The sequence below is a fragment of the Lissotriton vulgaris genome, chromosome 1_1 (assembly GCF_964263255.1).
Source record: "Lissotriton vulgaris chromosome 1_1, aLisVul1.2, whole genome shotgun sequence".
Classification (NCBI taxonomy): domain Eukaryota; kingdom Metazoa; phylum Chordata; class Amphibia; order Caudata; family Salamandridae; genus Lissotriton; species Lissotriton vulgaris.
The window spans coordinates 1,185,342,134-1,185,354,291 of record NC_141685.1 but is presented as its reverse complement, the minus strand read 5'-3'; the positions used below and the strand labels follow the sequence as shown (position 1 = coordinate 1,185,354,291).

The 12,158-nt window shown below is 46.3% G+C and overlaps 1 protein-coding gene across 1 annotated transcript in view; it reads left to right on the top strand.

The window, feature by feature from the left end:
- Positions 1-7,434: 7,434 nt before the first annotated feature.
- Positions 7,435-12,158, top strand: part of KIFAP3 (kinesin associated protein 3) — a 1,607,567-nt gene continuing 1,602,843 nt past the window's right edge. Inside the window, exon 1 of the mRNA XM_086964434.1 lies at positions 7,435-7,614. Coding sequence (XP_086820560.1) covers positions 7,583-7,614 — 32 coding nt within the window. The 5' untranslated portion in view covers positions 7,435-7,582. The remainder of the gene's footprint in view (positions 7,615-12,158) is intronic.

Genomic DNA, 12,158 nt, shown 5'->3' with positions numbered 1-12,158 from the left:
AGAAAATCATGAAGTCGCATCCAGTCACAGAATTACCCAAAGTAGCATTTTCCCATATATCACAACTGTAAAACACCTTCTTATTATACTTCAATGGATTAGTTGGGGCAACTAATGTGTAACTAGAGATAGGGTCAGCAGAACGTACTTAGGTTTCATTAGTGAGGTATAGCTTGGTTCCTATGACAATTGAGCGTGGTACCCACAACTGGGCATAGCCGCTGCATTTACGGAGTCAGCCGCAACAACCAACAAGGTGATGGGAATAATTCTAACATGAATTGCTGTCAGGTTTCAGACTCATGAATCCACTGAAAGCCCATTCCAACCCTCAATCTCTGCACTAATACACAGGATGGAAAGTGCCAACAGGCCGAGAAATCAGGTGAGAAAGAGAATCCCTCTGTCTTTAGAGAACGAGGGAATGGGAGCAGAAGAGCAATGGCGAACTGGAGCCCACCTCCTTTGCACAGCTCTGTTTCAAGAGACAGCATCCCCTGTCTTGGTGTTACAAGGAGAGGAAAGCTGACTGGCTGTAGGACTGAGGGCATGTTCTGTACAGATAATACTGGGCATATAACAAGGAATAGATTCCTTATAAAACAAGCCGTACTGGTTTCAGCAGTGAGTGGTACAACAGTGACCCGAGGGCGTGCCAGGAATCTGACTGAAGTACCCAGCGCACTGCTGCAAACACACTTGTAAGACCCACCAAAGTAGGCAAGAAGCAGCACTATTATTATTATTATTAAAGGCTTTTATAGCGCGCTCTGTTACTAAAATATAGTATCCTGGCGCGGTAAAGGCGGAGCAGACTGGGAGAGGACAAATATTAAGGAACATAACAAGAAAAATTAGACTTTAATATTAAAAAGGTGAGTTTTTAGTCCTTTCTTAAAAGCACTGAGAGACGATGCAGTTTTTAACTGGAGGGGAAGGGCATTCCAGGACTTTGCTGCTTTTACTGAGATTGATTGGCCGCCAAGTCTGCAATATTTAAATTTGGGGACGGACATCTGGCACATGTTGGCCGATCGCAGAGGGCGATTTGGGACATACAAACAGAACCTTTTTCTCAGATAGTCAAGTCAAGTCAAGTCATAGGATTTGTATAGCGCACTACATACCCAGAGGGTTTCAAGGCGCTTAGGAAGGGGAGGATGATTACTTGTCAAATATCCACGTTTTAAGTTGCTTTCTGAACGCTAGGTGGTTCTGGGTAAGGCGAAGGTAAGCGGGGAGTGAGTTCCATGTTTTAGCAGCCAGGTATGAAAAGGATCTGCCTCCCATGGTGGTCTTGTTGATGCGAGGTACAATGGCGAGGGCTTGGTTGGAAGAACGTAGTTGGCGGGAGGGGGTGTAGAAGGATAGTCGTGAGTTGAGGCAGTCTGGTCCGATGTCGTAGAGTGATTTGTGTGCGTGGGTAAGCAGTCGGAAAGTGATCCTCTTGTTGACGGGTAGCCAGTGGAGGTCTTTAAGGTGACCAGAGATGTGTTCGTTGCGTGGGAGGTCTAATATGAGCCTGGCTGAGGCGTTTTGGATTCGTTGGAGTTTCTTCTGGAGTTTTGCGGTAGTACCCGCGTAGAGGGTGTTTCCGTAGTCCAGTCGGCTCGTGACCAGAGCGTGGGTGACTGTTTTCCTAGTATCGGAGGGGATCCAGCGAAATGTTTTTCTGAGCATGCGAAGAATGTTGAAGCAGGAAGAGGATACGGCGCTGACTTGTCTGTTCATTGAGAGTGACGAATCCAGGATGACGCCTAGGTTCCGTGCGTGGTCTGTCGGGATGGGTGCTTTTCCGAGGGCTTCCGGCCACCAGGAGTCGTCCCATGCAGAGGGGGATGTACCTAAGATGAGGACTTCTGTTTTGTCTGAGTTAAGTTTCAGACGGCTTTGTTTCATCCATTCGGCAACTTCTTTCATTCCTTCGTGTAGGTTAGTTTTGGCGGTGCCAGTATGATAAATGGCTCGGTAGGCCAACACTAGAATTTTAAACAAAATCCTGTGGGCGACCGGAAGCCAGTGGAGAGCACAAAGCAGGGGACGGGCACTGGAGCGCCTAGGTGCGTTAAACAAGAGTCTGGCGGCGGCGTTCTGAATGACCTGAAGGCGGTGAATCAGATATGCCGGCAATCCACAGAACAGTCCGTTCGAGTAGTCTAACCTAGAGAGAACTAAGGCGCGAATGACTGTCTCTTTTGCTTCTTTTGGTAGAAAAGGAAAAAACCTACGTAAGGTTTTTAGGGTGGCAAAACAAACCCCCGTAAGTTTCTTTATATGGTCCTCGAACTTAAGGTTCTTACCAAACCAGACTCCTAAGTTTTTCACTGGGCCAGATGTGGCTTTTGGAGGGGGGAGGTCAGCCGGCCAGAGACGCTCACTAAAATCCTCAGGAAAAGAGCCGTACAGCAGAACCTCAGATTTACTTTCATTGCATTTTAATTGTGCGTGTGCTAGCCATTGAAAAACAGAGGACAAACAAAGCTGGGCATCCGACGTATCTAAATTATCTTTAGGCCAAGTAAACAAAAGCTGCGTGTCGTCGGCGTACGCCATAATTTTTGCCCCTAGTTGTTCAGCGAGGTAAATCAACGGGGTGAGATAGATATTAAAAAGTAAGGGGCTTAAAATGGACCCCTGGGGAACACCTGTGGAAAGTTGTTTAGGGGTGGAGGCAAATGGAGGCAGCCAAATCTGTTGAGTACGGTTATTTAAAAAAGAGGTCAGCCAGTCAAATGCAGGGCCAGTGACACCAATATCGGCTAATCTGGCGAGTAATAGGGAGTGAGGCACCGTATCGAAGGCAGCAGAGAGGTCTAATAAAATCAGAGCCGCTCTGCCACCTCCGTCAAGACACTCCCGAATAGCTTCTGAGATTTCGACCAAGGCCGTCTCGGTACTATAGGAGGCCCGGAATCCGGATTGAGCTGGATGTAGGGCCTCTGTTGACTCAACAAATTTATCCAGCTGCTTAAAGACAGTCTTTTCACAAATCTTTGTGAGAGCTGGGAGCAGGGATATAGGCCGGTAATTAGACGGCGTGGCCGGATCTAATCCATTTTTTTTTAGCAATGGGAGCAATTTGGCTTGCTTCCAGCAAGCGGGGACAGTAGCTGTAAGGAGCGAAAGGTTGATCAGCTGAGTAACCTCATTTCCCAATGTTTCCGCTAAACCCGCAAATACTCTAGCCGGGCAGGGGTCAGAGGGAGATCCTGATTTTAGAGCAGCCACAATAGAAGTGATGTCAGATTTTAGTTGGGGAGTAAATGTAGCCAGTTGCTCAGTACGTGGAGGCATTGAAGGAAGCAAAGTGATTAGAGACGATGTGGGGCCATTACAAACATTTTGCAGGTCCTCCTGAATTTTAGCAATTTTTTCAATAAAAAACTCAGATAGTTCTTCGCACCATTCCTTCGAAGCAGGTAACAGAGGTTGTGATGCACAGGGGGACACAAAACTTTTTACAATCGTAAAGATTTCCTTACTATTGTTGTTTGCTTTATTAATGCATCCTGCATAGTAGCTGCGTTTGGCCGATCTGATGGCTGCATAATACTTTTTTTGTGCAGCCCGCAGATCCTTTTTTGCCTCGGGAAGATAGGCTTGTCTCCACAGCCTCTCCAGCTTTTTACAGTCTGATTTGAGGTCGCGGAGGGCATTGGAAAACCAGGGTTTGGAGGGAGTAGAACGGAGTCTGCAGACCCGGCTACTATGATAGATGCAGCGGTTGCGCATTCCACCCATGAGTTAAATGCGTTGGCTGCAGCCTCGATATCAGAAGGTAGCGAAGGACGAGAAGCAGCAAGACCCTCAGAGAGGGTGTTAAGATTAATCTTCTGTGTATGGGCAGTTTGGGGGTGGATCACAGCAGCAGTTAGCAGGGGCCAAGAGAATCTGATAAGCTTATGGTCCGACCAGGTTACTGGCTCAGGATGAGTCATAGTGATATCAAAATTAGAGCATACCAGATCAAGAATATGACCTCCTAGATGGGTTGGAGCAGCTACCCATTGCCTTAGCTGGGCCATAGAAAGAGCTTCTGCAAGGCGAGCTGCCTCTGGTAGGTCCGGGCTATCAACATGGATATTAAAGTCCCCTAGGAGAAGATACCGGGAATGGCATAAAATCCGAGGGACTATTAATTCTTCTAAGACCTGCACAAAGTTACCAACGTGGCCTGGAGGGCGGTAGACCAGCGTGCCGCCTATGGAAGAATGGGCGTTGAAGATTAGGGAAAAGTGGAGCATCTCGGCTTCAGGCAATTGTTGTTGGGAGTCGTAAGAAAAGGTCCACTGTTCTCTAAAGACAACTGCTATCCCACCACCTCTACCTAGAGGGCGATCAGATCTAACAATTTTAAAACCGCGTGGAGTGGCCAGTTCAACAGAGGGGGCGCAGGTATCATTGAGCCAGGTTTCCGTTATGAAAAGGAGATCCAGCTGATTATCACTCAGCAGCTCAAAAATGTCTGCTGCATGTTTGACCAATGACCTAGCATTAATCAAACCGGCGTGGACCAGTGAAGAGGCCACGGGGCGGGGAGGCAAAGGGTTAAGCGTAGGCTGAAAATGGAAATTACACACCTGGCAGACCCGGGAAGCACTGTTTGCCACCTCCCATGTGGCATTGCACAGACAGGAGCTGGCTTTCAGCGTCATGAGGAGTCGAGGAAAGGAGCTGCCTGAACCTGAGGCATTGCAGGAGAGGTGCCAACGTGACCCAACGTGACCCAAGAAATAGAGAGGGCGACAATGAATAACTGCGAGGGCTGCCAACCAGATGTTAGCTATTGGGCTAAAGTCCAGAAGTCTTGGATATGAATCTCCCCCCAGTGGTGTAACAAAGGCCCCACACAGCCGCCGCGATGCGGGGCTCCCCAAGCTCCTGTGTGGTCAGAGGGAGCCCCCTACAGGTACTTTGCAGGGGGGCCCCCTCAAGTTTCGTTACACCACTGACACATAAGTAGCAACAGGGCGACCTGTAAAGAGAAGGCAGGCCCGCCGGTAGCGTGTGTGATCATAATCTCCCCCCCTGTGCGAACTCCGGTTACCGGTTACCTTAGGATGTGAAGGGGGCTTTGCAGTCTGCGCTGATCTCTGGTGAAGCCACTTTTGCCGATGGAACGCGCCTCGGCCTCAGGTTCAGGCAGCTCCTTTCCTCGATGACGAGCAAGAGAGAACCCGGTTGCTAGGGGATGCCTCGCGCCTCTCCAGACGCAACGTAACTCCACCTGATGAACCTCCGCGTTGCTGGGGGAAATCCTCATTGCTGTGACCAATCAGAGCGCGGCTTGGAAATGACGATCCCGGGGCGGTGGTGGTGAATACTGGCAGGGTGTTTTCAAGGCTCCTTCTCAGAGCCCTGATCTTTGGACTGGGTAAGAGTGGTCTGCTTAATTCAGACACTCTGTTCATCACCACCCCCTTTTCTGAATCGTTTTTGGCCACTATAGGTGTGGCAGGGTATACTCAGACATGAGTCCCTTTCTCACTGCACCATCAGGATTCAAGCAAGCCGGGCCGAAGACGGCTGAAATGCCAGAAACCGGTCCCCGGTAGTTTGTCTCCTTTCTGGTGAAGAATTGGCTTGGTAGTTTAGTCTGCCCTGTTCCCATGATGCACTGGGCCAGGGACAGACTGATTTGCATATAGCCAGGTTCTGAGCTGGGATGGTGCGGTGAGATAAATAACGTTGATGGATCAAGCCCTGATCTTTGGACTGGGTAAGAGTGGTCTGCTTAATTCAGACACTCTGTTCATCACCACCCCCTTTTCTGAATCGTTTTTGGCCACTATAGGTGTGGCAGGGTATACTCAGACATGAGTCCCTTTCTCACTGCACCATCAGGATTCAAGCAAGCCGGGCCGAAGACGGCTGAAATGCCAGAAACCGGTCCCCGGTAGCTTGTCTCCTTTCTGGTGAAGAATTGGCTTGGTAGTTTAGTCTGCCCTGTTCCCATGATGCACTGGGCCAGGGACAGACTGATTTTCATATAGCCAGGTTCTGAGCTGGGATGGTGCAGTGAGATAAATAACGGTGATGGATCAAGCCCTGATCTTTGGACTGGGTAAGAGTGGTCTGCTTAATTCAGACACTCTGTTCATCACCACTCCCTTTTCTGAATCGTTTTGGGCCACTATAGGTGTGGCAGGGTATACTCAGACATGAGTCCCTTTCTCACTGCACCATCAGGATTCAAGCAAGCTGGGCAGAAGACCGCTGAAATGCCAGAAACCGGTCCCCGGTAGCTTGTCTCCTTTCTGGTGAAGAATTGGCTTGGTAGTTTAGTCTGCCCTGTTCCAATGATGCACTGGGCCAGGGACAGACTGATTTGCATATAGCCAGGTTCTGAGCTGGGATGGTGCAGTGAGATAAATAACGGTGATGGATCAAGCCCTGATCTTTGGACTGGGTAAGAGTGGTCTGCTTAATTCAGACACTCTGTTCATCACCACCCCCTTTTCTGAATCCTTCTCAGAGCGGCGCACCCGGCCTCGGGCACACAACACAGCTCGAGGGGAGGCGGTGGAGTCAATGCACACACAGCGCTCAGGGGCAAAGCAGGCGCTACAAAGTTCCTCATCAGTGCGTTAATCCGCACACACAAAGCGCAAGGGACTCGATCCTGGGGCAGATCACGTTTGAGGCAGAGCAGACCTCATGACCTTACGCCCCAGCTGTGTGCCGATGAGCACACCAAGATAGATTTCACTTGGAGGCAGCTTCTCGAATGCACAGCGCAGAGACCCACACAGCAGCTGGAAGGTGCTGGAGAACTTTTGTATCCCTGACTTCCCAGCTCTTCTTAGGCCATTGGAGACAGGCAGGCTTCAGAGGGGCAATTCACACAGCACAGCTCTTCTTCAAGTTAGGGGGGACACAGCACACAGCAGACAGTCCCTCCCTCAGCAATCACAGCAACTGTAGGTAAACATGTCACACAGCATTCCCCATGTTATCCCATGGGCAAGATAGCCTTTCAATAGTGAAAAATGAAATTGGCAGTATTTCACTATCCAGACATATTACCCACATTAGTAACACCTAACAAAAACCGGGACCTCTGCTCACCCTACCTTTGAGGCCCGAAAATAGAGCACCCTAGAGCCCCCTTTCGAGGCCCCTAAAAACTGGGGGGGGGGGCTCAGCCCCCCACAGCACCCCCAGACCCACTTAGGGTCCTGGCTCTAATTTTCACAAATGCGAGACCAATTGCATTGTAAATGCTTGTTTTTAATACATGAACAGCCACGCACCACTTCCTCGTAAACACTGCTGCACTGCAGCCTCTCACGCAGCCCCTGCAGTTGCTTGCTTTAGGAATCTCGCAGCCTATGACAAAAGCCCAACTACCGAGCTTCTATTGCGCTCTGTGAGTGTCCTCCTTTAACTCTATACGCAGGCGCAGAAAAGCGTAGCGTGCGTGCTGAAGCCGTTGCTCAGGCACGTCGTGGTGCAGTGTGGGTGGAGCCCTCACCCTGGTAACGGAAGCAGAGTTGGGGGCGGGTGCTCAGCCTTAATCAGTAATAGCAGGAAGGGAATGATCATCGCCCCGTAGCGGCACGGATAAGGGAGAGGCGACACAATGCAAACCGAGGACGCCCGATATCTCAAGAGGTACACACGTGGTGATGGGGTGCAGGTACCGGGGAATGGTGTACTACGCCAATTCTAGAGACTGTTTATGTCTGACAGCAGGGAGGGCATGTGCCTTGTTCAGGTTGAAGGAAGAGGTTGCTATAAATTACAAGATAGGACGAGGAAAGAGGCGCTATGCCAAACAATAGATAGCGCTCGCTTTTCGAAATCAACCAATCTCTGGTGTCCGACAGACCCTATTTTCTGCTTGACACAGGGCCCCCGCCCCCTCCGACTGACGCACCACTTTTGTCCCTTGTACCATAGCTGTCAAGCTCCCTCTTGGCGCGTGCAATCTGAAGAGCCAAACCTTTTATCTATGGCGGATGAAAACCGCACTCCTGTTTATAACGGGCAATTCATTCTATGTTGAGTTGAAGAAGATTGTTGCAGTTGGCGTCTCTTTACATTATCTCCAATAGACCAGACTTCTCCCTTCAAGGAAGAGCAACAATTTGGGGGATATCTTGAAAGTGGCTGGTGCTAAATTATGAAACACTCCACCAATAAGACTGAGAATGAGTAGGTAATAGGAACATTAACAAAAAAAAGGTTAGAGCAACATCTATGGTAACTTGCCCTGAGATTAAAGCCTAAACCTCTGGGACAAACACACAAACGGTGATGGGAGGAGTGCTTGCAGTTTGTAACCACTGGTAATCGCTTGGAGTAGTATCTCATTGTTCTTTTGTTCACCATGCCACCTCAGATTGAACCCAGCCATATGCAAATCAGTCTCGACCCTGCTTCAATAGGAACAGTCCAGCCTAAAGTGCCAGGCCAGGTCCACCTTAATCAGAGCACAGGAAACCCAAAACTTTTTTCACCCTGAGTAAGGCTTATCAGTCGAGTATATGCTTATTTTCATTGCCTCGGTGACCATAGGACGCATATCCTCGCCACTTAGGACGGTACATCAAACCTCTCCAAAGGTAATGGAGGGAATGCTCTGAATTTGTCTAACTACTGGCTATCGCTTGGGGTAGCATCCCAACCCATAGTCCTTTTGCTCACCGTGCCACATCAAGTTGGTACCAGCCATATGCACGCCTGTGCATAAATAACCCTTGCACACTATACCACTGGAACCTACGTACGATTGAAGAGCCAAACCAGGCCAAGACTAGTCATGGGTTGCTTGTGTTCTGGTTCAGAGAGGACATGGCTTGGCAGTTTGGGTGAAACTGTACCCATTGGAGCAAAATCAAGTCTGATTTGTACATGGTTGGGGCTAATCTGATGTGGGATAGTGAGAAAAAGAACGATGGGTTGGAATTCTACCCTGCGATTGCCTTTAGTTTCACTTATTGCAAGCATTCTCCCATCACCTTTTGTGTGTCTAAACTTTTGGACCAACAAGGTCTGTTGTGTTTTTTTTTTAATGTAAGTATGTTTCTTGATTTCACTGACACTCTACTAGGCGTCTTTGGTGGCTGTTTTGCAATTGTTTTTGATTTATTTAATATTTTTGGTATTTTGTTTTGTCATCTATGTGTTACAAAGACAAATCGACGTTTGAATGTTAAGAGTACTTTATTTCATTCTCTTCCATGAAGCATAAATCCTAGCAGCCAACATCACCAAGAGGTCCTTCTTCCTCTGTTCCCCACACTTATTTTGACCACTAGTGTTCCGTGCATCATAACTCAGGCTCCCTCTTTTCCGTTTTTACAAATAAATACAGTCAGAAAACATTTATTTTCTATTTATTTTTAACTGTGGATAAAAACGGAAATTGGGTTGCTTTTTGAGTAATTCTAAATACTGACTGCCAGGCCACTAGCTGTGTGGATTGATAGGTTAAGGGGTTAAAAAAAAGAAAGGATATTTAGTAAAGCGGCTGTAACAGAAGTAGATATGCACACGGTTGATAATGAAATATACATATTTCCTTTAAGTACATTGATTTATCTTTTGCAGGTGTTTACAGCATTGAAACATGGTAGGCATTCAAGCATGAGTGCATATTTACCGGTTAAATAAATGTGGAAATATACTAATTTCAGGTTCCTTTTCCACAAATCCCAAAATAAAAATGGATAAATGCAGATGAAATTATCAAAAAATAAATATGGATAAATACAGACGGAAATGTGAAGGAAAAAAAATACCATTAAACCGGGAGCCCTAAGATTCATAACCAAACACTAACTCAATCATCCCAGGTGCCACACATGGAACCTTTACCAACATGCCCACAACACATTCCCCTCTTATAACAATTACCAACATTGAATAAAATACAAAACATATTAATAAACCATAAAAGTGAAACACACCTTGTAATAAGACCAACTAATTAATACAGAAGAATTAAACTTAGCCTAAAGTTACAGCCAAATAATGTATTACATATAACCTACATATTTCCTTGGACATAATCTTCCATCCATTTTAGCGGTTTCCTAGTTCTTTTGTTAACTGGTTCACTTTCCAGCTCACGCTCAACTTCCTGCACATTCATCTCTTTATTGCCGATCCCAGAACCAATCCCATGGTTCTCGCCATTACCACAATCTACTTCTTCCAACCCCACACCCCTCTCTTCATTCATTACCATATCAAAATTCACAGTATCAACATCATCGCTCTCATCCTGAACACAATGATCAGTATGTACCATTACATCATGGTTGCTTTTGCAAATGCAGTCCCCTCATTGACCATTTTCTCAAAATCCTCCAACAAATTTGCAGCATACTCATTTTATTCAGTTTGCAAACAATTGCGGCACTACCTCACAAACTGGTCCACCGCAATATGCATCCCAGGCCACCAAAATAATTTCTTCACAAAAGATTTGTTTCTCATCATCCAGAATGCCCCAATGCCTTAAAATGATAACCATTTCCTGCAAAGTATGCAGTGGAACCACTCTTTGTCCTTTCAAATTTGTACCATCATCTACTGTCAGTTTAGACCTTACCTCCCGATTGGTCTTATCCATTGCTCGATACACTCCTTCCTTTGCCATTTGTCGCACATGTAGGTCATTACTGTTTATAAGACCTTGTCTTTCTTGTATTCCACATTCCATTCCTCCCTTTTTACAGCTGGTGTACCACTATCATGCACCAATGCCACCTGAAATCGATTCCACCATCATACACTCATTCCTCCATGTTAATCGGCATTCTTTATAAAATCACCCACAACATTGTCCTTACCCGGTACATACACAATTTTGTAGTTCTAGTCTTGAATGTGTTTGACTAATTGGGCTAAGCAAGCAGACACATTTACTTTATCTTATGTTGTCAAAATGTTATCTAGGTGTTCGTGATCACAACAAATGGTACAAGGTTTCCCCCATAATAAAGCTCTAAATTATTGTAAAACCCAAGCACATGGTAATGTCTAATGCTCAATAATAGAGTAACTCTCCTCAGCAGGTGATAAAGATCTTGAGGCATTTGCAATTACACATTCTGTACCAAACCTATCCAATTGAGTTTAAGCTACACCCAGCCCTTAACTGCTAGCCTCAGTTGTGATAATGCTGTTTGCATATGTATCAACACCTTTCAAAGCAAAGGCATTGGCAAAAGTATATTTTATTGTACAGAAATCTTCACAATTGTGAGACTATTCTCATTTGGTTTTGCCGTTTAGTAACTGTCTGGTGTGTTAAGTTTTCTCAGCAAACGTGGGACTATATTTTGTACAATATTCTGTTGATCCAATAAATGACCGTACATCATCTTTACTGTTCGGGGTTTATTCCTTCTCAATAGCTATAAAAAAAAATCTTTATTTGTATAGGTAATAAAAACCATTACAAAAGATAAGATGCCCTAGTATTAAGAGTGGAAGAAAAAGCTAGTCTGTAGGTACATACATAATTAGAAGTTAAAATCGTTAATAAAAATATAATTTGAGCTTCAAGAGGGTAGAGACAGTTACAGAGGGAATAATTGCACAAGTATTGTAAGTTCAGGATGTGGATTGGATCTTTCCTAAAGTTCCTCTCTTTTCCTCAAAGTTGGTGATGAATTTAACTGCTCTACAGATGAACTGAGGGTCCGCAGAGCACAGGACTTGTATAATCGCAGAACGACAAGTGCGAATACCATATTGTTTGATCTTCGCTTTTAGCCTAATCTGGCGTTCCTGGTCCAATGCGGGACAAATGCAGATCAGGTGAATGCGATCTTGCTTGGCTGCACCGCATAGGTCGCACTCCTTGATTTCCGGGGTCCTCCATTTAGGTTGACCGGCATTGGTCGGCAGGTTCCCCAACCTTAGGCAAAGGTATTTGTGTTTAACGTGATGAAAATGCGAGTTCCAGGTAGGCTGCCGGCATGGACTTTTTGTATGATTCTATAGTCATCCAGGCATGTGAGCGAAGGCTCAGGGCTAATTTGTCGTTGAACAATGAGTGCCTGTTGGCTGCCTTCTTTACCGCCTGTTTGAACATTGGTACTGGAAGCTTGGTTTCCCAAAGCGCTACTAGTTCGGTGGTTTCAAGGGATTGTTGTAGGTATTTGGCGTACTGGGAATTCGGACTATTATGAATTGCTTCC